This window comes from Lineus longissimus, chromosome 3, assembly GCF_910592395.1.
Source record: "Lineus longissimus chromosome 3, tnLinLong1.2, whole genome shotgun sequence".
Classification (NCBI taxonomy): Eukaryota; Metazoa; Nemertea; class Pilidiophora; order Heteronemertea; family Lineidae; genus Lineus; species Lineus longissimus.
The window spans coordinates 7,499,792-7,527,279 of NC_088310.1; the positions used below are offsets into that span (position 1 = coordinate 7,499,792).

The window sequence follows — 27,488 nt, forward strand, 5'->3', positions numbered from 1 at the left end:
AGGGTAAACACGGATCAGGGTCGAAAGACAAAGGTACAGACACCTGAGACCCTTTGCCGCTCCTGTAGCAATGACCCTGATGTTGGTAGAAATAACAAGATTATCACAAGGATGGTCCACAGAAATCCTTGCCGGTGGGAGGAAAGGAAGAACGTATTGTCATTTTGACCCTTCCTGTAAGGGTTTCACCTGCCCGGAAGAATAAGCCTTTTAGAATAATCTCAAGGATTTCAAGTAATACGAATCTTTGTTCCAGTGACCTTAGTTGAGGAAATAAATGTGTTTGTTGTCTATTGAACTGGACAAGGATCAGATGGCCAAAAAAATATGCCTTGTGCCTGACAACATTTGACTCCAAAGTGATTGTTATTTTGACCCTTCCTGAAAGGGTTTCACCTGCCCGGAAGAATTATCCTAATCTCAAGGATTTTGAGTCATCAGATTGTTCCCGTGACATGAGGAGGGAAAAACCTACATGTGTTGTCAATTGAACTTGCCGAGGATAAGGTGGATAGGGGGAATATAAAAAGGCACCTGATATGATGGCTAAATCCTAAGGGTAGGCCTATGTTGCACATTCAAATACATTTTCGTCTTGAGATTCTTTGGTCCAAAGGCTTTTCTCGAACAGTGACATGATAGACTTTTGTTCATCCTCTACAAAAGAGCATGGACTGGGCCCAGCCAGCCTGAGGACAGTGGCAGCATTGCCACATTGTCTGGTCATCTCTGCCCCCAAGATATCACTCGAATCAAGAGATATTTACATCACGATTATCCCTCCCTGGATTCAATATCACTTGACTATCAAAAGAATGGATCAGCATCAGCAGCAATATCTCGGAAGTCGCTTTCAGTTGGTAATCATCACTTGTGCATTTTCTGTACTTTCTTATTCAAATTGCACACATTATTCAGGTATTTTTGTGGTGCAATCAAACAGGGGCCTTTAGCCTTGCCTGAAGATACACCATCTGTAGACGACACGATGGACACAACATCGAAAACAGGTCAAAGGTCAAATTGACTCAACCTTTTTTGTGAGTAGCGCTGCCTGGTGGTTTGCAGACAAAACATTTTGGACAATTTCCTTGTTCTTATACAAAGTTGAAGTTGGCTACATATTTCCTACTCCTTCATCCACTTATTTTTTATTCCCACACCTAGGATGTTTATAGTTGGGATAGCACAGCTCTTTATTCCAATTTTTGACCAACCTCAGCCGTCAATCTATTTTGGGTGAATTTCTTCTGCCAAAAAATAACGAGAAACATCATTTTAGAACCAGAAGAGGCAAAAATATATAATCTATGAAAAGTGATGCCACCAATGATATTTTCACAGATGGGTGATCTCCAATTGACCCTTGCTAATGTGAATATTACAAGAAGCAAGGTATTTCAAGGGCCTGCAACATATTAGTGTACCTGGGAATTAAGAAGTTCACCAAGGGTTCAGGCCTAGAGATGAGGGTACAAAGACAGGGGCAAAGGTTAAAAGTATTGCTGTATGGAGATATCATCATGAACTTTTCACATTAGGGAGTAAAGGACAAGAGCTGATGGAAAGGGCCTTGGGGTTGTCTCAAAATAGGATAGGAGGAAGGGAAAATACCCTATTGCTAGAGACAGTGGGATAAGCATAAGATGATCTAAGGATATTAATGAGCATTACATGAGTTGGGAGTCTAAGTTGGGGATGGATATTGCCTGGAGCTTGTGTGATAAAACAAAAAGGAATGAGACGAAAATCAGGACATATGGTGAACTTTTCACACCTGAAGATCGGACGAAGTTCAGCATTGATACATCTTTATTTTTCAGCATCTGATTGGAACTTTGAGCTGTTATTCTCCAGGGAGTATTCAGCACCAAACTTTGAAGAAATCGACCTAGTAGTTTTTGCACAGTCGCCAAAAAGGACAATCACATTTACTAATGAAGCCGACAATGGGTGATATGAATAAAGATTAGCAACTGCTTTTACTTCAATTTTGTACAGAAGGCCTAGTGTAAATGTATGTGGAGTTTTAGAAAAAAGCATTTGCTCGTCTTTATTCATATCACCCATTAGACTGAAATCCTTGCTCTGCAGTTTGGATGGAGAAAATTCTTCTTGATTTGCCCAAACCCGAAAAACCATGAACAAATCCTTCATATGATGACAGAAGATGAAACTTTTTCATGAAAAATATTTTTAGATTGCACATTGACGGCTGGCTGATTAAAATGGTCAGACTGCCACAAATGCGCAATCTGTTTGCACGACGAATATGGCAAACGACTGTCCAGATTTTTGTGATGGGCACCACTCAAATCATAATCCACAGATAATCCCCATATGTCCACACAGCCGTCACCTAACCTAGGGTCCTCTAAGACTAATATTTACCAAGCAGACTAAAACTCTCATCAAATCACAAGACGGAAGGAATAAGGAGAAAAAAATCACTGCTATTGGGCGATCTGTTTGTCCAACACTGAAATACAGGTGCTGAAAACCACAAATACACCTTGCAAACTTTTTCATAATAAGTTTCACTTTCCTCGATCTTCCCTTCCTCGATCTAGAATTATGCCTTCAAGCCAGGCTTGCATCTGCGGTGAAATTGGATAGTGGACTTATGTTTGTCCCTTGTTCTGAAGTCAGGATGCTTTCTCCCGCGCCATATGCTCCACCCGCAGGGCTGACAGCTTCAGATCGAGATAAATCAGCATTATCACAAATGGCTTTTAACATATTTTTCACCTTTGAATATTGAGAAAGCATTCATTTTTGTTGTTCCTTTCCTACAGCAACCTACAAACGAGATTTAAATTGCCGACTTCCTGCAATCATGATTGCATGTTTGCCGTGGTCCGATCATCACAGATACCTGCCACAAGAATCGGTGATCGCAGCAGCCTGCCATCAATATCAAACCCAACTGATCTGCACTGGACTTTGAGGCAGGTAATGAGACGGTACATTTCCGCAAGGGAGAGGATAAATCCTTTCTAAACGCATCTATCAGAATCAACTAAGACACTTTTTGAAAATTAGGATGCTGTAAATTTAACCTCTTGAAAACTGAAACCGCAATTTAGTCTCCTTCCTTTGTAGATTTCAACCACAGAGGAAGTATTCCAAAATAGTCAAATTACAACTCAACTAACTCTTCAGTTGCCATAGAAACAGTAAATGCTGTAATCAAAGTCATGAAAACAGGTTATGTCTGGAGGTAAAATAGAAATGACAGCATTGCACAAGAGCGCCCTTTTAGTTAAGAGCGGAGTGCAGCCAAGCATCGCTAGTCAACCTTATTACCCTCATTATATGAATGTCATTAATCACTCAATCAGGATTTCTGCGACTGTTCCTTTAGTTAGCCTCGAGGGAGGTGCTTCACCGTATCTGCACGTTCCATGCGATGCAGGTAACCAAACTACGCTGCTTCGAGAAAAGTTTTAATTCATCATGGCTGTAACTTGATATTGTAGCTTCCGCAATATCATGCCATGTTTGTGTTTGGATTCAATAATCTTTTATCGAGGGATTTGTAATGGCGAGATTTCGTTTAACTCTTCGTAAGCCATTTTGAGAAATTTAAATTATATACAGTAGAACCTCCCTTAGCGGACACCTCTTTATTAAGGACAACCTCTCTATTAAGGACACTAGTTTTGATTCCAAATTGGTTCTTTCCATTCAATTTGACCTCTCTAATCAGGACACCTCTATATTAAGGACAGCATTTGTCAGTCCCGAGGGTGTCCTTAGTAGAGAGGTTCTACTGTAATTGTTTTACAGACAAATAGTCAGAACAGAAATAGCACCTATTCCAAAGCAGCAACTTGTGAGCCCATATTCAGTGTTCTCTACAAGGCCATATGTCAGGGCATCCAAGCCCGCCCTGGCAGCTTATACCATCCTACCTTGGAAGCACCCTACCCTACCTACCAGAAATGAGATTGCACCCTATGGGCTGGTGATTTAGGTGCCCCAAGATTTTTAAATGGCGTTTGATGATTTTGGGTGTCCGGTTCTCCCCTTCTCCAGAAGAATGCTGTCCCCTCTGGCAAGTCGAACGCATTCCCTAATCGCCAGGGCTGTCACTAGCAAGATTCCTCCAGGCAAACCATTTTACATCGGGGTCTTTCATAATCCAGGGATAATTTTTTATTGGTGGTTCATTTTCTGCTGACGATATCCATGTCATTATTTGTCGCCGATGTGAATCATTCACGCCTTCTGGGCATTGAGATCTTTGGGTAAATTCTTGCAGAAATGTTTACAACATTCATTGCTTCCTTGGACTCCTTTACTAAGCATAGGCGGCTAAACTCTGCTGGCCTTGTTTCATCGGATATGGAATCCATGATTGCTTCTGTTGTTCTTTTAGAATTATTCAATGGACACCACTGATTTTTTATACAGTGGAACCTCCCTTAGCAGATATCTCTGTTCAGTACACCCTCTTTATCAAAGACAGTGATACTGGTAGCAAATGGGTTGTTTCTATACATTTCAACTGCTGTTATCAGCACACCTGCCTTTTAAGGACAGTATTTATCAGTCCCAAGGGTGCCATTAATAAAGAGGTTCTACTGTACATTGTAAAATTGCTAAATACATTATCACCGTTTATGAAATATCACGAGTCCTTTACCGGTCAAGAAAACCTCTGAAACCAGTCTCTGGCCATCTGAGCAAATTTATTATTTGCCTGTGAAATCTAAACAAACATTTCAAAATGACCAGCAAATATGTCATAAACTTATCATTGTTGCTTTCAATACCTTGCCCAGAGCTAAATGCCCCAAAGTAGGGGATGAATCTGCTAAGTTCTCTGAGGCTAATGCCCCAAGGAGGGGATAAATCCTGTAAGTCCTATTGACTGCCCGTGGCCCTTGCCTCCTTCACGCACCTGTTACCTTTGAGCCCTTTCTCCATGAATTATTGATGAATTTGCAGAACCTTCTCTTATACTTTTGTTCGCACTTTGATCCCCTCTCATCTCGTATTCTACCAAGTTTTGTTTTCATAAATGTATGCAGCGCATTTGATTAGGGCTTTTAGTCCCTTTCTTGTGGTTACATTCAATGATAATTTCCTTTAATGGGTTTCATTGTTGACGACATTGGGGGGAGTGGAAAGTGTTTAAGATACCACAGGGGATGATTGCCTTCGAGAATTTGTCATGAATTTCACTATAAAAGAATAAATTGTCTAGGGATTAAGGAACGATAATATAGCTAGACATGCTGAAACGAAATAACAGAATTAAGATTCTTCGTTAGTAGGGGAGGAGGAATAATCATTACCAGTCTACATGCTCTTTTAGCATGTTGGGGATTTAGGGAACCAATGCTACTGACAACTCCTAAAACCTACGCGCCAAGACCAATGAAAAAATCTGCAAGACAGTAAAATTGACAATTATGACACAGCTTCAAAGAGACACCAAAAGTGCAATTCAGTCAACCCATCATTAATTTCAATTATTTTCAAATTTCAAATATGCACTTATTTAACAAGCGATTCATTTAGTTGATCACTTAAACAAACCTTTTAGTTTTTGACTAAGATTAGTTACAATGAAATTGCGACTCTCTTTAATCCATGGTCATCAGTTTCAAAAGTAATATGGGATCACACCAGCTAAATTAAATACGTTTCAGAGAAGCACATGGTAATATAGTTAAATCCTTGGAATGTCTGAGGAAATCTTATTAAAATGATATGTGAGGAGGACTCTTGTCAATTTCAAGGTTAATTTCTTTGATTAATTCTTTTAAGATGAACATTTTCTATTCATTATATCTGTATCAATGTTACTTAAAGAAAACACTGACAGTGAACTTGTCTATTCGAGGTTGATCAAATCAGATTGATTTTTAAATCTGATCAATTCCTAATTCCTGCAGCAGATTTCCCAGGGCTTATATGGATAGTATATAGCTGCGGAGGGACGTTACACCCTTGGACTCTCAGCCATCAGTGTCGAGATGCCAGTTGCATGTTTTTGCCATGATGCTGAGCTCACAATAGAGACACCTTGCAGGAAACATGATCATGAAGATGAATTCTGACAACTGTAAACTGGCAAATTTTCATACACGTTTGAAACAGCAATTCTTGGGGCAGCCAAGTGTCAACAAACCTGAAGATTATTTTCTCCTTAAACTCTTATTACGTGAACATTGCCTAATCATGCAGTGTTTATTTTACGATAATGAACCTACCCAAAGTTGCCTGCGGGGTCGAACCAGACAAAATATCCGTTTTTGTGGCTTTAGCAAACCCACGCATCCACGCCCTTCAATAAAAATGGTAATCGCCCCTAAAATGGTAATCGACCTCTAAATCCCTGCCTAGAGTAACCAAACCACAATGGTGAATACAAACACTGTCACATGATATGAGGAAGCAGACGCCCAATGTGTTTCATTCAACGGCCTCTAAGATGGATTTATTGCTTGATAACGCACACCCTTTTCAAAGTGAGAAGGGGCTGGATAAAGGCACTCGCACTAAGTCAATTGAGACATGGGAGTTTATATCTTGAAGCCTGCTAAGATGTAATCGCCCCCTAGAAGAACAGTGAGGAACTACATTGGTTAATTGCTTCATAAGACAAGTACAGACAGCAAATATTTTGCAAATAAAACATTTGTAAAGGTTGAACAACAAGGCTGTCATTGGAAGCAATATTTTTTTCAAGCAAACCAATCATTCATGTGATTTAAGAGCACAAAATCAGAAAATTAGATAGAAAATTATCTTGGGATAAATGAAAGATTGTTATTTTGCTACATGAAGGAGAAGGGAGGAGTTTGTATCATATAATGTGAAAACAGTATCAAGAACTTTTTATCTGTTTTTAAGTTGAAAATTCAGGCAAGATGCTCCTCAAATAGTTTCATGGACAGTGTACTCAGATTGTGGATGGTAACATTTCTGGTGCAAACAATATCCACAGCCTTTACTGGGATTTGAACGAAAGATCTTTCGATTTCCGGTCCTCTGCTCTACCAATTGAGCTATCGAGGTTGCCTGTTTTTCCGAATTGGGCGACACCATAATTACAGGTGTGAAGTTTTTCGAGAACATTTTCTATAAACAAATCTCTGAAGGAAAACATCTTTACAGGACTAGAAATAGAGTAGGGATCACCTCTCAGGAATTCACCAATCTCAGTTATCGGTATCAATCAGAATCAACCCAACCCAAACCTGAAAACTGTTATTTCATTTTTGTGATTTTATTTATGTCGTGCACAACAGGACAGTTGGTTAACTCACAAAGAAACAACCACAAAACGCTATAATGGAATTAGCTTCATGTCTAGGTCATTAGTTGGCAAAAAACGTGACAAGGTACAGACCTCATTCAAATTAGCTGACCCACACATCGCCTGAAAATGAGACGAAGCTTTAGGATATTTGAGATGGTTGAATCTGCTTGTTACGACATTCATTCCACCCATTCACATTGTAAGAACTTGTTAATGCTACTATCCACAATCTGATTCCTCTTTAAAAATTCATTCATCTATAAATTTCTCAGTTGTTTAATTCTAATCTACTTCAGAATGAAAGGATTAGTGCCTGGTCCTAGTTAAATTTGGCGTTAAATAGAGCACATTTTGATGCAGAGGGAAAATTATTGACAGTGCCAAATAGCATGAAATTAAGAATAAATAAATGGCACATTTTTTTGTAGATGAAACTGATTGACTCACCTTAGCCATTCTTGTAGCTGCCTTAAATTTCTCCAACCACTGTGACTGAAAGTAATCATTTGAAATATCTTTGTCATTCAACTGTGACAAAAAATCTGTGCACACCAGATAGAGATAAATGTAAGCTCTTAAATGGCACTTTATAATGTACAACATTCTGCAAATGCTTTCAACATTCCCCAGTCTAAGCTGAAACCTTTCAGTAGAACTCAGATGAGCCGCCCAATCAGTGCGACTGAGCATTTCCGACACTCAGTTCTCAACTCAACGTTTTTTTAATGTGACAGCAAGGGTGATTTTGTCCGGCATCATAGGTTTCCCAAGGTTGCTGGTCTCCTTCTACATGTATTATAGATCGCCAAATACCGTTTACAGTGCTAACAATGTCCTACATGTAGGTGATGCCTAGCTCTCAACTCAATATTCTCGTTTCTCTCGCCCTGTGGGCTATCAAACTACAAGTGATTTGAGAAGAGAATCAAGTCAACACGAACCCTCAATGCATCCATGATGTCTGGTTGATCAGCAGCAGTCGGGAATGAGGCCAGCAGTGGACTGTGGATTATCTCTGAAAAATCAAGCCATTCATATTTATATTTTTGATAAAGAAATTTAGTACCAACTAGCATATTCTACACATGTGTACCAACACCATTGGGCAAGATCTAAAACCAGGCATGAAACAGGGGTCTGCTTGGATATTTCCATATCAGCTTTAAATCAGCTTAATTCTGAAGCTCTGCAAGAGACTTGCCAACCCTAATAGATAGTATTTGGGTTACATAACAAACCTGTTGATTCAAGATCAACTCTGTCCCTCAGGAGTTCATCAGCCAGAATCTGGCGGTAGAACGATATAAATGGAATGTGAAGGGTACTGGCTACCAGCACGTCTGGCAGGGTGCTGCAAAGAAAACACAAAATCAGCTTGTAACGATGTCGAAAACACGTTTGAGAACTTCACTTTCTTTTGGTTTCTACACTGTAGTGTCAGCGAACAAGGATTGGACTTCAAGTTTTCTGTCTGAATGGGAACTTCACAGAAGTCAGGTTCAAATTTTTATCTGAGAAAAGGGAGCGAGGTGATTTTTACAACGGTTGACGTTTTCTCTAGGCGCTGTTTATTGGAGTCTTTTTTGTCAGACTTTTTACAGCACTCACTTGCACAAAAATATCTCTAAAATGCTCATTTTTGGTCCAATTTTGAAAATTCAACGATCCACGGAGAGTTGAGATAAAGATATTTCTATTCCAGCTATCAAATTGAGCAATTAGGAAGAGGAACATTTCTGGAAACTGCCTTGAAATTTGACATCCCTGTGATTATACGTACTCCATGAGTTCCTTCTGGTCCTTGCTCGGCTGCGATATCTTGACGATGAACCGTGGCTGTTTGTTGCCTGACATCAGCGTACGGAACACGCTAGACTGAGCTAAAGACCAGAAAAGGATTAGAGTCAAGCATTGGATAACTCACATTTTCTGTCACAACCTGTGATGAAAGAACGAATGAAACTTTAGCAAAGGTGTGATGCTTGCAAAATCTACCAGAAACCATTCAATATTATTTAGGCGTTTGCAAAATCTTTGTTGGAAACACTGTGAATATCGGTTATAGCCAGCTGCAATTTGTGCATAACTCAGCATGCACAGGTTACACAAAGCAGAAGGGATGTCAATAGTGACTGGGACTGTAGCTAAGTAAGGATTGATTGATTTACTACCTAATGCTCTGCCTACTCTGTTTATACACGCAGACCCACGGATTCAACATTTTGGTTTCATCACTTGCATGAATTTTACAGCCGTAGAACCCGCCCCAGAATGTGTATTATCAGCTGCGGAACTTGGGGATAATTTGGCAGTACATATTACTGCCGATCAATAGTATGCAGTGTACGGACCCGGTAAATACCGGGTGCACCAGGTGCGGTAGCAAAAGGGTTAAAGGGGTTCATGATGCAAATGTATTACATGTATCTGTAAGTGAAAATGTTTCAAAACTGAAGAAGAATGAGGAATGACAGATGTTATGTATTATGCTACACAAACAGGCAAATATTTTCCAAACCTAGTGGATGATAATGATTAGATCATAGCAAGGAATGATTGTTAAAAGCATCCTGAGCAGCGGGTAGTCAGTTTAAACAGGTCCTTCTCTGTCAAAATATCTCAAGTTGCAAAATATTCACACATGCAGCTATCAAAGAGCGCAACTCATGGGTTTGACAATGTTTGAAGGCGCAGAACACTTTTACAAATTGTGAATTCAATTGGAGTTGCACGTTGGAAACTTTGCGGTTGTCATGTGATAAGTCAATGTAGCCCTTTGTCGAGGGCACTGTGGATTTTTCTGGCCTGAAGAACATGATATTGGCCGAGGGGGGATGATAAGACGGTTTAAAAAAATTCCTAACAGGCAACTTACTGAATCCTGTCGAGGAATGTCAGATATTTCGACAGAAAAAACTGATATAAGCAACTTGAGAAACCAGCTCTTTTCAAAAGCAATTATACATTCTACTAGCACTGATCTGCCTATATATTATGGAAAATTCTGTGCATGGGGGTCGAAACTTGCGTGATTTGTAAGTTACCCTACTAATGTCATGCAAGCATGCATAGTCTCTGTACTAACCATCTGAAAAGATATTAAGTGTTAGACAGGGTTATGACAGCAAGGAAGTTTGTCAACATCAGGGAAGCCTGGACATGATGGACACCAAAGCAAAATTTTGAACACTTGCTAAAAAAGCGAAATCATGTAATGGAGAAAAACAAATTAGAGACAGTAAAGTTCCATCTCCACATAAGTATTTCATGCAGAAGGTATTTGTTATTTTATGCCATGTTGCGTACAATTAAAGCATCGACTTGAGTTTGATGTGCGGTATGAAATGCTTATTTGGAGATGTTATGTTGTCCTGTTGTAGACAGATACTAATGTTGTTGACATGTTGTTCTTTTTTGAGTGTCATGTGCATCATACGAGCCGGTCACCCAACAAATTGATGTCTGTGCAATGAGTTCTAACGATTCCATTGTTGACTCTGATGTGTGGTTACTGGGTCCTTTATCATCCTCCCTCTGTCCTTCAGCCAACCGTACCAATAAGGTGTGACCAAGTTGAACTTCATGATGTGTGGCAATTGCTCTATTCTTTCATGATGTGATTGCCGTTCATGTGTTTCCTGGTGTGAGCGTCCAAGATGGTTCGACCTCATAATCATATGGATGTGCCACAACTCCTTCCATCATTTTCAAAATGACGTCCTTGTGCATGTCATTTTTTCAAGCTGTTTCTTATACCTGTGTGTAAACTCTGTTGTGTGATGGCATATGTGTTGCCTCTTGCACCTGTGTGTTGCCGCTTGCACCCTGTGTGTTGCCGCTTGCACATGTGTGTTGCCGCTTGCACCCTGTGTGTTGCCGCTTGCACCCTGTGTGTTGCCGCTTGCACCCTGTGTGTTGCCGCTTGCACCCTGTGTGTTGCCGCTTGCACCTGTGTGTTGCCGCTTGTGCCCTGTGTGTTGCCGCTTGCGCCCTGTGTGTTGCCGCTTGCGCCCTGTGTGTTGCCTCTTGCGCCCTGTGTGTTGCCGCTTGCACCCTGTGTGTTGCCGCTTGTGCCCTGTGTGTTGCCGCTTGCACCCTGTGTGTTGCCGCTTGTGCCCTGTGTGTTGCCGCTTGCGCCCTGTGTGTTGCCGCTTACACCCTGTGTGTTGCCGCTTGTGCCCTGTGTGTTGCCTCTTGCACTTGAGGACTCTGTTTCTTAGGCTTCTTAAATTTCACATGTCACTTGTCAATTTGAGTGAATTGTCAATTTGAGTGAATTGGAGATGTGCACATGATCAGCAACTTGTTAACAGTGCTTTTGCTACCACTAAGCCCAAAACTACACCAGTGTACAATGTAGGATATATCTAAGCTACAATTACACAAATGATGAAAAAAACACAGACGATATATTTGATATTATTTCTTAACCATACATACATAACCACTTATAAAAACGCACAGCACCCATAAGCTGATGCAGAGGACTAGGGTCATCCTCAAAGATTTATAATACTGACTTTCCACAAATTCACCACACTGAACACAAAATAATAGTATCCATTGATCCTCTTGAGACCAAGCAAAAAGCACTTTTTTTCTCAAGTCCCTGATATCACCCACCTCCCCCACAACATGGCCTCTGTGGTTTATCCGGAGGAGGCCTCAAAGGCCTAATGCGTCCTAGATTGAAAATGTTACAACAATGTTATGAAGTTCTTCCAAAATGTTAGTTATCTCCACTTTGAGATAACAGTGAATTCTACATTTGTGAAATATACAAAGCACATAATCAGAAGAGAGGGTCGAGAAAAGATAGCCGACACAAGGTAAAGAGAGCAAAGAGTTAACAGTTTCGCAGATTGAAAGAGAAAGATAGAACTCAAGGGAAGCTCTGTTTTTCAAAATATGTGACGCTCATTTGGTCTGGAAAAGTGCAAGGCAGAAGGGACCATTCAAACTAGCGCTCCACACTCAGGTCACAGATAGAGCCACCTCAGAAAGTAGCCTACCTCTTGGTGGCCAAAATGATATCAAAACTCAGAGAGAACTGGCATCAAGTCTCAGTCCGACAGTGCACAATTTTGTGTCAAATTAGGGCAAGCCGTGGTTGCTCTGTCACAAATGCAGAGCGCTATATTGTCGTAAACTTCTAGTCATGCAACAGAAAAACACAAAAAGCAAAGTGAAAGGCAACCAAGAAAACTTATAGAAGGCAGAAAAAGGAAGGTTAGGATAGAGCAATTCATTTGCCTCTTCTTTCTCTATGTAACATTAGTTCCTCAATACATAAGATTAAAAGACATGCCATGCCTAAGGTGATTCTGTGATAAAAGCATAACACTTCTTTGGCCATGCGGCCACTCTTGAAATTGGGATGGGATTCATGGTCATGGATGAAGACAGTTGAAGAAAACATATGAGTCATACAGCCAAACTCATACTCAAGGAAGCAACCATCATCGCAGACGCGACTCGCAACCACATGCCTAGTTGCTGAATTATCAATGGCCAATTCTGTATATATTCGCACCACTTTCAGTCAGTTCCTAGAGTAAGAATTCAGCTTACTGTTAACCCAAATATATTCATGGTCAATCTTTTTGGCATACTTTGATTTAGCATTTTTACAAAACTGTAACAATAATTCCAATTAAGACTTTTTTTATCGCAGCTATATATTTGTGCGATTATCTGGAACTCGAAATTCAAACGCCAACAAATATTTCAAAGTCAACGATAATTGACTTTATACGATATAGAGTGACTGATAATCTCATGCAGGACTTAAACCTATGGCCTACAGGTGGCGTCGGAAAGAACCTAGTTCTTGCCACGCCACGACATGAAGCACGGGTCTGAAGCATTCCGACAACGACAACACCTGAGGGTAGGACATCATACTTACGCTGTACAGGGGTTTGGCCTAAAGATATACCATACAGAGATTACAGTAGGGGCCAGATGATTTATACATAGAGTTAGTAACCACTTATAGATACATTAAATGCTAAATAAGTTACAGTTAGGACCAACAATGATACTCTGTCAGTCTGTTATCCTTTCCTATGTTAGTGGATAAAGGAGTTTTTCAGGGAGTTGAAAGTATTCGGATTACAACACCTCAAAATCTAACAGCCTTACGATACCAAAGAGACTGCAAAACGTTAGTGGGTCGCAAATATTTTTTGCTTGCCATGCTGGAGCCAGTGGAGGTCTGGAACCAGATTCAAGGTCATCTATGATGTCACTTTCCCCACTGGTGGCACCTGCTTCCTGCCACTCTAACCAAATATTATCAAACAGCTTCATGTTATTACAAAGCCTTATAAGATGCTCCCTATCCTATTCAACACCTTTTCAAACCTCGGAAATATAAATAAACCAATCAGTTTACAATTTATAGGAAGTTAGTATATGATTACAACATCGACTTGCGAGATAATGTGGAATGGTTTAGGGGAACTATTATATGCCTCTTGCTTTATCAACTAACCTTTTCTCGAGATGTTGGCCTCGACTTCAACTCCTTTCTCATACGGAGTCCCACCATTCACTGGCAGATCGAAATTCCTGAAATTCAAAACATTCTGTCATATGAGGCTTTTACCCTTACTTTTTACTTTTGAAATATTCCACCAAAATTTCATGTTAACCAACTGTAGTTCAAGCCAGAAGCAGATCCAAGGGGGGGGGGCGTACCAGACACACGCCATCCCCGTTCTTCATGAAAATCTTTGAATTTGAAGATGAAACTTTGGAACTCATCAGAAATTTTAATGAGAGAGGCAGTGCACCTCTCCTATTTTTCTGTTTCCTGGATCTGCCCCCGCAAGCATAGCAGACAGAAATCTTACTCTCCAGAGTAACTTACTTGTTTGGGACTGGAGCACCATTGGCCTCAAACAGAGGCAGGTGAGCCCATCCACAGCTCATTTCACTTTCCTCCTGGTTCGCCTGAAATCAATCGAGACAAAAACGTTTAATATAAAGAGGCTTTTCTAGCCAGAATCACCCAACACTTTTGAGAATTTGAGTGTTAGAATAGTATTTCTGTACGTCTTGGTGATAATTCAGATTTAAATTTCGCGGGTAGGCTGACCGTGATATAATTTGTATTAAACATATCTTCTTATTTTTTCTATTTCATTGCTACTGTCTTATTGTAAGGCACCAAAGTCAAAGCTTAAACATAGAACTACTCACCGTTCGAACAAACCGGACAGAAATCTCAAACAGGATACCTGGAAGAGAAATGCATCATCATATTAACTTCTGAATTCACAATATAGCAAGGTCAGATTCTTCACCTCCATAAATACTCATTAGGTACCAATGTACTCCTGGGTGGATAGCAAGTGGGATTAAGTGCCTTGCTAAAGGACACACAGATGAAAAAGCGGTATTCCTTCCCCCAACAATTGAACCCACAACCTCCTGGTTATGAGCCGGGCATTTTCAACACTATGCCACTGATCCCCCTAGCTTATTCTTAAGCAGTCTTTGCCTCTAATGGTTGAAAGCATTTTTAGCAGCAAAAAAGCATTTCCATTAATTGGTTTCCTGAAATTGCCAAAAGACAGTCCAACCTTACCAAGATTGGACTCGTTTCCATTTGTCCGGATGAAGAATTCACCGAAGTCGAAAGTCTTCGTCAGATCATTGTTCTTGTTATTGAATCCCCAAACTTTGTGCTCCTTATCAGTTGTCATGGCCCTAATGGTATGGATGTTACTCAAAATCTGTAAAACACAAATAAGGCAGAAAATATCAGTGATACTGTAAACTGGGTATCGGTTCGGTCATGTTCACAAAGCCAAAATTTCGTGCATTTGCTTATTTGCTGTTATGTTGACTGATTTTTCTTCTTCTGGGGTCGAATCAGGGAATTCAGATTTATCATGGAAGATTCCTTCCAATCAAGCAACAGTAGATTAACAGACACAAAATATGACACTGTTGATTAAGATTGATCGATCGATATGGTATTGACGCTCAACTTCGGAATGCTGGGCTTTTTGTTTCATTACTTCAACTCGAGAAGAACAGCCACGGATCAAGTCATATCAAATCCAGCCACTTCTTATCTCACTCACATTTTCTCCATCAAAGAGACACGCTCTGACATGCCGGCTAAGCACTTCAACACCTACAAAACAAGAAAGGTTTGGTTATCATTGCAGATAAATCACAAAAGGTTTGTTTCGATGAAAAGTTAAAGACATAACCAATTGGGAAGTTCAAAGCTCATCTGTCACCTTAAAAACGGAACAGTAGACTATTAGTAAGCTAGTACAGGTACCGGTTTTCGCAAGATAGCCTTTTCTAAGAAGTCTAGTACAGGCATTGGTTTGCACAGGATAGCCTTTTCTTTATAAGTCTAGTACAGGCATTTGTTTGCACAGGATAGCCTTTTCTTTATAAGTCTAGTACAGGCATTTGTTTGCACAGGATAGCCTTTTCTTTATAAGTCTAGTACAGGCATTGGTTTGCACAGGATAGCCTTTTCTTTATAAGTCTAGTACAGGCATTGGTTTGCACAGGATAGCCTTTTCTCTATAAGTCTAGTACAGGCATTGGTTTGCACAGGATAGCCTTTTCTTTATAAGTCTAGTACAGGCATTGGTTTGCACAGGATAGCCTTTTCTCTATAAGTCTAGTACAGGCATTGGTTTGCACAGGATAGCCTTTTCTCTATAAGTCTAGTACAGGCATTGGTTTGCACAGGATAGCCTTTTCTTTATAAGTCTAGTACAGGCATTGGTTTGTACAGGATAGCCTTTTCTCTATAAGTCTAGTACAGGCATTGGTTTGCACAGGATAGCCTTTTCTCTATAAGTCTAGTACAGGCATTGGTTTGCACAGGATAGCCTTTATTTATAAGTCTAGTACAGGCATTGGTTTGCACAGGATACCGTTTTTTTGGAAGTAAGAGGAAAGATGGTTTAGTTTAGCTGTCAGGGATGATGCCAATTGCTGCATCACTGGTACCAGTATAGAGGTATTTTGCCAAATTTCTAATCCGAGTGCATAGTCAAAACTTACCAGTGCCAGGCAAGGGTATCTGTCGGCATGCCTGAATCTGAAGGATTCTCTGTGTACGAACACTTCTAGCTCTTATCTGAAATGAGAATGCTGACAGTGTATTTATACATAACGGACTGATAACAAAACAGTCAATAGATCGTTTTCAGAATCGTTCAAAATACATTTTAGCTCTTAGACACAATTAGGATCGCAACTGACCAAATTTTACGAAATATAAAGGGGCATTTAAATCTGCCGTTCAAGGAGGAAAGGTCTTGGCACCAAAAACTGTTTTCTTACCTTGCCGGTGGAGGGATTGTAGAATAGATCACGGTAGAACAAGTTGGATGCACTCAGTTTTGGCGCGAGGTAATTCTTCATTGTAAAATGGTCTGAAAAAACAAGTATGGAACAGATACTAATGTGGATCGATCATATGGCAAGATAAAAGATGAGAGGAATTAACACTAAATGATAGGAATGCTAAACAAATAGGACTTAACACTAAACGACATGAATTCAAGCCAAGAATATCTATGTTTGACTAAAAATTTTGTCCTTTTAAATCACATTTGACATTTGCTTAACCCATGCTAAAGCAAATTTTTTTGCCCATTGGACCCATTTGTGACCTTAAATCCGCTCAGAAGTCTCTAGGTTTTTATAAATACTAACTGTGAATACAGCAATGAAAAGCAGTGCAGTTTCAATCTACCTACTCTTTAAGTGTGTGGAAATCCGGGGTGGAAATAAAATGTCCTTGGGACACCAGGAAACAGGAGGAGAAGAGGGACATCAGAAGGAGGACCATGAAGGAGGACCATGTCAAACGACACCAAGAACCACCAGGTTATGAGTGAAATTCTACAACCACTACACCACCATCCTTCCCAAATCAAATCAATATTGGTACCTAAGACGATACACCCTTCCCAAATCCAAGTGATGCAATTAAAACTATATGTATGATGAGTACATGTGATAGAGATGCAAGTATCAATGAGCCGTTACATGATATGATAACAAGTGGTGTGTGTGTAAGGTCATAGAAAGCTGGTTTAGAGCTTGGCTCCAAGATGATGAGAAACTGATAGAAAGGGGAGATTCATTTGAGGTAGGTTGGATACAATTCAAGGAGAAACTTCAGAAATTACAGTGATTATGAAACATTTCTGATCATCTTGGATAAAATTATGAACAAGCGTTTTAATAGTATGATCTTCAAATCGTTGCTTGACAGTTTATTGATGAAACGGCTCAAGTGTTGTTGGTGAGCTGGATTGAAGCTACTGACATGACGGATAGACTGTACAAAGAATTTCACCTGTATACAGGGTATCTGGAAATAGACATGTTAATACAGATAGACTCACACAGAGAACAGTTTAGGAAGATTTTAATACAATGGCAAAACTATATATGTACATTGTATGCTTAAGCATCGATTGGACAAAACACTAAAGTAATGGGGCTGAAGTAAGTTAAAGGAAATTGACAAAGGGAAACTATAAAATAGACAAGGGATATTGAAACACAGAACCACACTTGCTTCTTATAACACTTTAAACACTGGTTTGATGGAAAAAATAACAAGATACAATGTGTAATTATCTCAACATACCATTTTCTTTAAACTTGACCAAGGTGCATGTACGGAACCCTGATGGAATGGCACCCATCGTGTGGAGTACATCTGTCACGCTCGTCTGAAACAATAGAATATATTCATCATTTTTTGCGGACGTGACTTGCGATCATTATCACATCCAACAAAATTGCTTGTTTGTGATGGTCATTGTTGGTTTCTGTGACAAGAATCAGTGATTGCACTGGCCTGCAATCAATATCAAACCAATGATTATTTGTTTTTCCGATATTTTTGTTGCACAAAATAGCTATTATAATCGCAGGTCGCAGTGACAAAAATCACTTGTTTGCACAGTACCTGCTGACAGACTCTTTCTTCTGATCTGTGACAAAGGACTGACTCAATAGGCAAGAATCTCAAACGATCCCGCACCGTAATGACATTCAAGTACATCGAGAAAAACAAACACTTGGACAGTACAAATGTCCCCACAGATAAAGAAAATCTTAACTCACTTCATTCAACGCTGATCGGATACCACTCCAGAGTTGTTTACCACTGAAATGAAACAAAGAATCCAAATTAAAGCAAATTAATAACATAGCGTGATGTCATAAACTTCTACAACTCCTTACGGCCATTTTAAGGTCACATTGATCTGCATCCAACATCAATAATCAAAAGAAGAAGCTACTAAATAATACCAATCCCGATGGTCCAGAGGTTAACACGTCTGTCTTGTAAACTGAATGATAAAAGCTGGAGGCCAACGGGTCGCTCTTTCAGATGGGGCCAGGTGACTTAACCACCAGCTAGTAAAATAAATGGTACTAACTGCCTTCTCGCCAGGTGCCAGGCATAAAGGTTAGGAGTTAGAATGCAAAGATTGTCTCAAAAGCCAATTCTGGCTTTCCTTTTAGTAGGGGTAAAACTTGAATGAAAGATTTACTTTTAGAATGAAAATACCAACCTTTTCTTTTCCTCCTTGCTGTCTTGAGCGTCATTTTCTGAAATTCAAAGAATGTGATAATTAGGTCACTTGGTCTGGTGGATTTATTATGTTCAATAAGAAATCTGGAACAATAATGACTTGAAGAACAAGTAGCAATAGGCAATGTTATCGCACAGCAATTGATATTAGAAGTCAATCAACAAGCCGCATCCCGCTATAGGCAAATGATGCTCGAACAGCCTTATTGCCAAATAACACAACAATGCTTCGTTGAAAGATTCAGAATTTTTCCAATTACACTCAATAACTTTTCATTTCCCTGGGCGGGAAAGCTCAAAGGCCTGGTTGATTCTCAGCAATCAGGAAGATTCTCCAGGGTAAGAGTTCAAACGGATTCAACGACATACACACCTGGGCTCATCAGCTCCTTGAATGGCACATGCATCTGCAGGTAGGTACTGGGCACCATCCCCTTCTTTCCATTGGCATCCTCAGCCTCCCACCAGCCATCATATCTGAAGACAAAACACAAGTTTTTGAAAAGATGTTACTCTATTGAAGACAGCGGTTTTGGTCACACTATTATTAAGGACTGCATTTGTCAGTGCCATGGGTGTCCTTGATAGAGTTTCTACTGTAGTTGTTTTTGAGTATGCCCCGGACATGGTCATTAGTATTCAAACCCAAATTCAAATGTGCAGGTTTAAGGCTGAACACAAGCGCAAAAATCATTGCACACACAGGATCGACGAGTGAGGACAATGCTATCAGTCTTCAAACCGGAAGTTGCAAGATAGGACATGAACAAAGAAGTCATTGCGGACAAAGGTTAGACTGCAGACAATATCCAGTAAATTTTAGTCCAGAAAACAGATTGAACTTTATTGCGTTATTGGAAAGAATTTGATCAACATGACCACTGAAGAAAGTGGACCAAAGTCGGCTAATCGTCTTACCTTTCTGAGAGAATGGTGAGAACATCCCCCGTCTTGAAGCTGAGGTCATTTTCCTGCTGAGCCTCGTAACTATCTATCGCCTCAAATTTCTTATTCTGAAAGTTTTAGAAGTAAAAGATGATGTTAAAAAACAGCTTTGACATTTTCATACTGCTGCATTAAACTGAAAACGGTGTCAATCAGGCAATGTTAAAAATGGATTATCAACCTTTGAACTTTTTTTCCCCCAGTTTTCAATTACTAAATCATTCCAATCAAATTCCAATGAAACTTGTTAATACACAAACTCACTAACACTAAGCAGTAACTTACAACACAGATATTTCAGACAAAAACTGCCCCAAAAGGCCTCAATCCATGTTTATTTAGAATATTCTAAGCACATAAGTCAAACACAAAAGGCTAGAACATCCACAGACAAGATGGCTATATCCTTACCACGATACTGTCTGTTGCTGGCCCTTCTTCCTCTCCTTCTTCTTCTTCCTCTTCCTCTTCCTCTTCTTCGTCTTCTCCTTCTTCATCTTCACCCCTGATTCAGATAAAGGGAGGAACTTTCAGAAATTATGTCATTTGCCTACAGTTTAAGAACCCTAAAAATGTTGACGCAGAACCACCGTACCAAAAGGACCAACTTCAGTGGCAAAATTTTGGACTCCGGGAATTCCCACTGTTTTACAACAATTCTTCAAGTATATTCCCACTCATTTTGTGGCAAAAACGTGGGAAGTACATGTAGGTGTCGTCTGCTGAAATATATCGCAAAACGTGCTGAAATTGAGTGAGTTACATACTCGTCTTCTACTTCTTCCTCTTCTCCTTCCTCATACTCTTCTTCCTCTTCTCCAGATTCATACTCTTCTCCAGATTCATACTCTTCATCTCCGGATTCGTACTCGGACTCTACGAAAGACACAATCACATAAAGTTGTAAACAATCCTAATTTAATCAGAGTAGGGTCCTAACGTATCTTAAAATCAATGTGCCACTAAAGGATCTTAAAGGTGACCTGAAATGCTTTTTATTAAAATTTTAACCTGAGGTATGAATAATAGGGCATAAGATAAGAAACACAAGTGTGAAAACCGCATAAAAATCAAACTACTCATCTTAAAGTTATAGCAGTAGCCTATGTAATTCAAACATTCCAGGTGGTGCAGGAAGAACAAATTGATGATGTACATTCTGCTGTACTGAAATTAAGTTTTGATAGTTTCATGCTTACATTCTAACTACCTTGTCACAGGTGTGAGCATTTTGTGAACATGTTAATGTGCAGTTTTAAAATCTAGGCATGAAACTATGAAAAACTCTATTTCAGTACAGCACAATGTACATCATCAATTTGTTCTTCCTGCTCCACCTGGAATGTTTGAATTTTCTACCTGCCATAACTTGAAGATGGGTAGTTCGATATTTATGCGGTTTTCACCACCGTGTTTGTTATCTTATGCCCTATTATTTTTTCCCTAAGTTAAAAAGTGTTGCAGGTGACCTTTAAAATACAAATTGTTTTGATATTCCAGTGAGCTTTCCTCTCGAGTGAGATACCAATATCTAAAGACGCGACATCAGCTTGGTACCTATTTCAACATTTAGCCAGACCGACACAATGTCGGTGAAGTGCTTTGTACAAGGAAACAATTTGACTGAAACTTTACCTTCATCTTCATCTTCTTCTTCTTCCTCTTCTTCTTTGCTAAAGTATTAAGAAAAGGGAAGTAAGTTTGTGGTTTCAAAAACACACTGTAACTTCAGTTTTTAATCTAGATGTGACGATAGACTATACTACGCCGCTGATAAAAAACATGGTCCCAGGAAATCATAAAGGATTACCCATTTCTGACCATCTTGACCCTCTTCATTCTTATGTGTAACCCCTATACATTGAAAACATTTCCAAAGTCAATGTAATTCAGGAAAGAAATAGCATGGGGAATCCCCCTTTCTAAAACGTTGTCTTAGTGATCATGCATAATCAATCATCTCGCATCACAACTCAAGAACCAATTTTCAAGGTTTTCCAATTTTTGGGTCAAAACTGCTCTAACCTGCTCTCTATGACTTCTTTAGCTTCAGCAGGGTTTAGCCTATTCATCATTTTCTGCAGTGAATTCTGAAACAGAAAGGTTAAGAAGGTAAGATTGAAACAGTGTACAGAATAAAGTGTTACCATTTTTACTCTGCCTCCAAAAGGTTCTCATGAATTCAAAAACTAACCTATTTTTGGATTCGGCCATCACTCATAAGAAGGAACTGAATTCTAAGTTGCAATCTTAACCAGTTCATACCTGCTCATGCTTGATTCTTCTAATTTCTGAAGCTTTCGTGGCATCAAAGTTCTCGTCATCAGTTGGTTCCTTTGCCTGGAGATGAACAGGAATATTGTGTGGTCACCAAACTTAAACAGGGCTACATTCCACATCAGTTCATATATTCAGGTTTGAACATCGATTTTTTTCTTGCTAATCAATTTTTAGCCACCTATATGTGTGCATGTTGGACTGAACAAGGTCTATGCTGCTCTGATGGACTGGTAATGTTTTCAGGCTATCCACCTCACTGGATCATTTAGCATGTTTAGATCATGACATCTTACTTCAGTATCAGGGTCTAAACAGACTTTTGGAAAAATATTTTACAAGCCCAGTGATTCAAGTGTATATCTTACCTTGTCACATTTTTCCAACTTGTCAAACACCTTCTTGCCAGCAGTCATCAAATCACTGCACCTAGAAAAAAAGTCAATATCACAGTTTACATGACTGCAGGGCTTTCCATCTGTATCCCTTGTTTGCCCCGCCATATAATAGCAAGGTTGAGTTGCCGCTATAAACATGTCCATTGCAATTGGGAAGTTAGCCTGCCACTTCCTAAGGGTAAAATCATGAGAACATACCAGATCTGGTCATGTACCCATTGTCAGACACAAGTGGCTTGAGAGTTTCTACATTTTTCTGTTTTTAAAGCAGGTTTATATCTCGGACAGATTGGGTCTAATTAGTGGGAATGGATCACTACTAAAGAAAATTCTAATTTATAAATCAAGGGTACTTACTTTTTGTACAGTTTCTTTACATTTTTGTCCTTGGGATCAATCTCTTTTTCTCCTTCCATTTTTGTATTGCATTCCGTGAGGGCATCACCAACCTGGAAGATTCAATGTGAACGATAAGTTTACCACTACTGTTTGGGAGTGAAGATTTGAAACAAGTCTACAGTCTTATTAAATACGACACTTACAGAGTTGGCCCTGAAGTGTGGAATCGGAAATGATTGCATCCTCACTTTGCCAGTTGGCAGATTCCACAATTTGGCAGTTTCCCCTTGTCTATAGCGCGCATACTCACTGTTGCCACTTCCAAGCCTGGATCTGGATTCGTAATCAGCAGCACCTCCGCCTCCGGAACTCTGTGAGTGTCGTATAATTCAGGCCCCAATCCATAACACAACGAGAATAACCCTCTAAATTTGCATGCACCATGCTAGCACTAGCAGTTCGTGAACTACAGCTTTTCACAAATTAACACTTTAAGTACCGGTTTACAGTGGTTTAGTGTTAACATGGTCATCGACATAGGCCTTCATTACATTGGCTACAAGTTACAAGCCCGAAATACATTAGCTTTTTCAACGCCACTTTACCTTCTTTTGAAAGCCATCCGCTTCCTTCTGCGCAGTTTGCAAGGGACTGGACTTAGGCATGATTACGATTTATTGTTTTTGTATGCAGCTTTGAGTTAACAAATTGGTCTTAATGGTGATTTTATCACATTTTCTGTGCTTATCAACAAGTCAACAAAAAAATTTCGACGTTGTTGGTGTCGTTTGATTGATTCCTGTACCGCCGCCAGTCACACGTCTGGCTTGTCTTCGGTTCAGATACACTACAGGGTGGCCTAGAATTATTTTCCTTTGGACAAAAGAATTCTATTGTGTATCCATCGTGTGAGGGAAAAAAATCTGGGCCACCCTGTAGACACTCTTTCACTGGGCTGTGGTGACCTAACAATGTCTCCTATAAAAATCGGGTGAGGTAGTTCCCCGCAGTTGCTCCAAGCTTATTCCGCCGGATTGTGAGCTGGGCCATTCTTGTCAAAATGGTCTGGATGCGTCACCCGCAATTGGCATTGGTTTTGCTGGATTTTCATCGTTAATGGTGGTGCATGGTGGTGGTAGTGGTGGTGGTAGTGGTGGCGCTCTTTCGGAGCTGCGGGCTCGGGGCATGGGTGGGGCTATCCGTCATTGGTTTAACCCTCTAAAAACAGTTCTTTCCTTAATACCACTATAATAGTAAGCACCTCCTTTTCCTTAGCACCAAAATCAAACTTACGATTTTTTATTTCGGGGACGAGGCGTAAAATCTGTCTTAATAAAAGCTAGCGAAATGTTGAGAACCTTGAATTGAAGCCATCAACGCGCTAACTCCAAATTTTGCCCATGCTAAACCCCACACCCTAAGGAATCGCTCCTCCGACCCAGCACCCAAATGCTCTGATCGATTGGGGGCACTTGTTTTTGCGCTTTTTCGGCCAATGTGGAGGAAATGTTAGAAATGTCTCGGGTGTTTGTTACACTCCGGACGTAGTGGACCGGCTTCGCGCTGTCGCCTGGAGGACAATCAGGATGGGCAGTATAGGAGTCTAGGCCGGAAATGTCTTGTTTCCTCATGGCTGCCTCTCTATTGTTTACTTATAGAGAAGACGAACTGGGCGGGCTCGGAGAGAATTAATAAAGAACGAGCGCCATTCGTAGCAAACACTGTCAAATATTTGAATGGACAAGGCTTAGGCCTGTCATGAAGGACATTGTCACAACCAACTATTTGTCCTGCTATTCATTGTGGGTCCTGTCATTGATTGGTTTTCATGCCTTTGGAAGGTAATCAGTATCAAACTAAGGGCATTTGATAAATATAATGACTTGCTTTAGTTGTCAAAACAGGTTCAGCACAGCCACAAGCCATCTTCCCACACAAACGACAGTAGATATGATTCTCCGATGGGATCAACGACAGTGGAGGAGAGTTTCACCAGTGGCAGGCTCAGGGGCTTGTTCGATGTACCCCTCTATTTAGACTCTTCTGAAGATAGGGTTTAAAGGGACTCAAAGGCATCTGCCAGGTAGGCAAGAAAAATAAAGTTACACAAAGTTGCCAATAGGGGTCTCTCACATTGAAGAGAATCTCCAAACTCTTCACGCTTGTACAAGAGAGATATCTAGTGCTGATCTAACCTGACCTAATGCCCTTACTTTGCATATTAGTCACCGGAAGATGGCCAATGTAACCCCCTCCTGCCTATAGTCCCCTAAATCACCGTGGTACACTGCGTCTTCATATGAGAATACCACAAGGTATTGTACTGACTTTGTCAGCTGAGCTAAAAATAAGCCAAGACAAATTCTCCAACCAACAATCTTTTATTGTATACCGTAAACACTACAACGTTGAAAGCAATGATTCAAAGAACAAAAAAAGTTTCAACTGACAATGATGTTTTAACATTATTTTCCCCTTCTTCGTCGAGAGCAACAAAGCAAGCAAGTGCTAACTATTCTACGGAGAAATCCTGATTATACAAGACAGATTCAGCCTAACAGAGTACAAGAGGCGAAATAAGACTGTCATACATGGTTTTTATAGCTAAGATGACACAATTCCTACAGCACTGACGCTATGACACATTTTGTTACTGGTGCTATGTGCTAATGTACACCCAGGGAGTCAGAGGCAAACCTCTAGAGGATTTTTAAACATGAGAATTCAAACCTGCGTTTCTAAGGAATGGACGATTTCGACAAAGTTTGTTTCTTCGGGACCAGTCATGCATTTCTTCTGGAACATAGGGTCACAGTGGTTTATGGCATTGTTCGAAACTGGCTTTGGCCTTATGACCTGTTCCAAGTGTGCGCATTCGTTTTGTTTTGAATCTTGCCGTCATCGTCCATTGAGAAGTTGTGTTTCATAGCTTATAACTGACTAATCGGCTCAGACAAGCTCCAAGGAAACACATCGACACATATCAGCTGAGAACATCTTCCACAGTTCATGAAGACAGTCAGAACACCCGATTCGATCGTCTTCAAGTGCTGAGGGAGAGACACATATAAAGCTTGGTGCATGAAATCAGACAAGAGACCAAAAACAGAAAAGTTGGCTACTTTAAATCTGCCGATACTTCTTCCCAATACTCAGTTATTTTTTCCTGTTTATCTATAGAAGTTTCGACAATGATCGTTGGGGTCAGCATAAGCTCTTCAATCCAACTACAGACTTGAGCCCCCCCCCCTCCCCCAAGGACTACCAACTAAATCATTACTGAAGGGTCATAGACAAGGCCCTTAGCAGATAATCAGGGAAAAGGTATTGACGATTCCAAGGACGTTATGAAGAAACGACGTCCCGAACGACTCGGCGTCGAAAAAGGTGAGTGCCTGGTGGGGGGCGGATTCAATGACGTCAGACAGGGCCGAACTCAGGTCAAAATTAAGAATACAGGTCAAATCACTGCGGTGAAAGCGTGGTGATCAACCAGGGAATCATCTTTATTGGGAAAAAGTGGCCAACTTCATTCTAGTTGCATCAAAGAAGTCAAACGAAGAGTTCTCCAATACACACCAAAGGGTTAATTGTACGATTACACTCTCAGGGCTATACGATAGGATCGGTGCAGTACAACCCAGGTTCCAAGCGGTCACCAGCACATGAAAAGTTGATTGTGAAGTATTTAACACATCGCAAGCCGGGGAAAAAATATTGAGTTTACGCACCACGGATTTCTATGAATCCTTAGTTACATGCTTGACCGGATACTGTCACTCAATAGCTCCAAATATTAAAAGCAAGAAATAAAGTAACACATTGATACAACATGATATAATAGCACATTAAGAGGGAGAATATTGGTTGGTTATTTTTTGATAGTTTCAGCCAATTGCAAGAAGAAACTTTCAATAATGGTGGCAAAATTGTGAAACAGTCATGTGGGAGTACTCCTGTGAGGGGGTTCTTCAGAAGTACCCTTCACTTTAGCAAATTTGTCTTTGTCTTGAACAGACACATGTGGACAAATCTATTCTGGAAAATTCACTGTTTTCAAGTGTCCTTTGGAATCCAGCATTTTCCGCAATTGGCCATTTCTACTCGGGTTGACAAGTTAACCAAGGGGTGAGCTGATCAGAGCAACACCACGTTCATAGAAACTGTGGTCCTTGCCCGATCCCGTGCCCTCAGTGTCAAAGTCAACAGTGAAGAGTAACTGCGCACGTGTGGCGTTCAGATACACGGGCAGCGTGACTTTGTCTCCACTCTGACCGGGACCGGTTATGCGAACCCACGTCAACTTGGTCAGCGCGAGGTCTGTGGAGATGGTCGACGACAGCGACAGCTTGTTATTCTTGCAGACGGCTCCCTGGAGTTTGAGGCCTGTCGCGCCGAAGCTGCAGTCGTCCAACGCGACTTGGCCACCATCCGTCACGCACACTTGCAGGTACAACTCCTCGAGAGACCAGCTGTTGGCCTGGGCGACGAACTGCCTAGTTGCTGTGATGTATGCCTCTGGGATGAAGAGACCACCAAGCCATACTTCAAGGTTCTGTAAATCAAAACATGATATTTGTTAAGTTGAAATTGTCACTGATATGACCCGTCACAGCAAAACCAGGCTTTCCGTCTCATTCCAAGTCAG

General features: G+C 40.4%; 3 protein-coding genes across 11 annotated transcripts in view; all 3 read right to left on the bottom strand.

The window, feature by feature from the left end:
- The window catches only part of LOC135485625 (nephrocystin-1-like), a 37,290-nt gene extending 13,675 nt beyond the window's left edge, over positions 1–23,615 (bottom strand). The window contains exons 1-26 of one of the 3 annotated variants that reach the window (XM_064767859.1): positions 23,446–23,615; positions 22,859–22,950; positions 22,472–22,532; positions 22,092–22,166; positions 21,852–21,916; positions 21,462–21,499; positions 20,594–20,702; positions 20,238–20,331; positions 19,800–19,894; positions 19,255–19,358; positions 18,862–18,898; positions 18,407–18,449; positions 17,925–18,009; positions 17,628–17,642; positions 16,604–16,695; positions 16,322–16,397; positions 15,373–15,425; positions 14,871–15,018; positions 14,483–14,520; positions 14,151–14,233; positions 13,773–13,849; positions 13,185–13,202; positions 9,057–9,156; positions 8,515–8,627; positions 8,218–8,291; positions 7,724–7,768 (exon numbers count right to left, since the gene is read on the bottom strand). In XM_064767859.1, the coding sequence (XP_064623929.1) occupies positions 7,724–7,768; positions 8,218–8,291; positions 8,515–8,627; positions 9,057–9,156; positions 13,185–13,202; positions 13,773–13,849; positions 14,151–14,233; positions 14,483–14,520; positions 14,871–15,018; positions 15,373–15,425; positions 16,322–16,397; positions 16,604–16,695; positions 17,628–17,642; positions 17,925–18,009; positions 18,407–18,449; positions 18,862–18,898; positions 19,255–19,358; positions 19,800–19,894; positions 20,238–20,331; positions 20,594–20,702; positions 21,462–21,499; positions 21,852–21,916; positions 22,092–22,166; positions 22,472–22,532; positions 22,859–22,950; positions 23,446–23,505 (1,890 nt within the window). In that variant the 5' untranslated portion in view covers positions 23,506–23,615. The remainder of the gene's footprint in view (positions 1–7,723; positions 7,769–8,217; positions 8,292–8,514; positions 8,628–9,056; positions 9,157–13,184; positions 13,203–13,772; positions 13,850–14,150; positions 14,234–14,482; positions 14,521–14,870; positions 15,019–15,372; positions 15,426–16,321; positions 16,398–16,603; positions 16,696–17,627; positions 17,643–17,924; positions 18,010–18,406; positions 18,450–18,861; positions 18,899–19,254; positions 19,359–19,799; positions 19,895–20,237; positions 20,332–20,593; positions 20,703–21,461; positions 21,500–21,851; positions 21,917–22,091; positions 22,167–22,471; positions 22,533–22,858; positions 22,951–23,445) is intronic. The other 2 variants (XM_064767860.1, XM_064767861.1) reach the window with 2 other exon arrangements.
- Positions 9,143–11,505, bottom strand: LOC135485627 (pro-thyrotropin-releasing hormone-B-like; the record flags this gene model as incomplete). Its single annotated transcript, XM_064767862.1, is given in 2 exon segments — positions 9,143–11,238; positions 11,241–11,505. Coding segments are annotated over 2 exon segments (477 nt in total), but the record flags the coding sequence as incomplete, so codon positions are not given.
- A 1,587-nt stretch (positions 23,616–25,202) lies between the features above and the next one.
- LOC135485628 (cytoplasmic dynein 1 heavy chain 1-like) overlaps positions 25,203–27,488 on the bottom strand; it is a 38,567-nt gene continuing 36,281 nt past the window's right edge. For all 7 annotated transcript variants that reach the window (XM_064767870.1, XM_064767865.1, XM_064767871.1 and 4 more), the window contains one exon: positions 25,203–27,395. In XM_064767870.1, the coding sequence (XP_064623940.1) occupies positions 26,958–27,395 (438 nt within the window). In that variant the 3' untranslated portion in view covers positions 25,203–26,957. The remainder of the gene's footprint in view (positions 27,396–27,488) is intronic.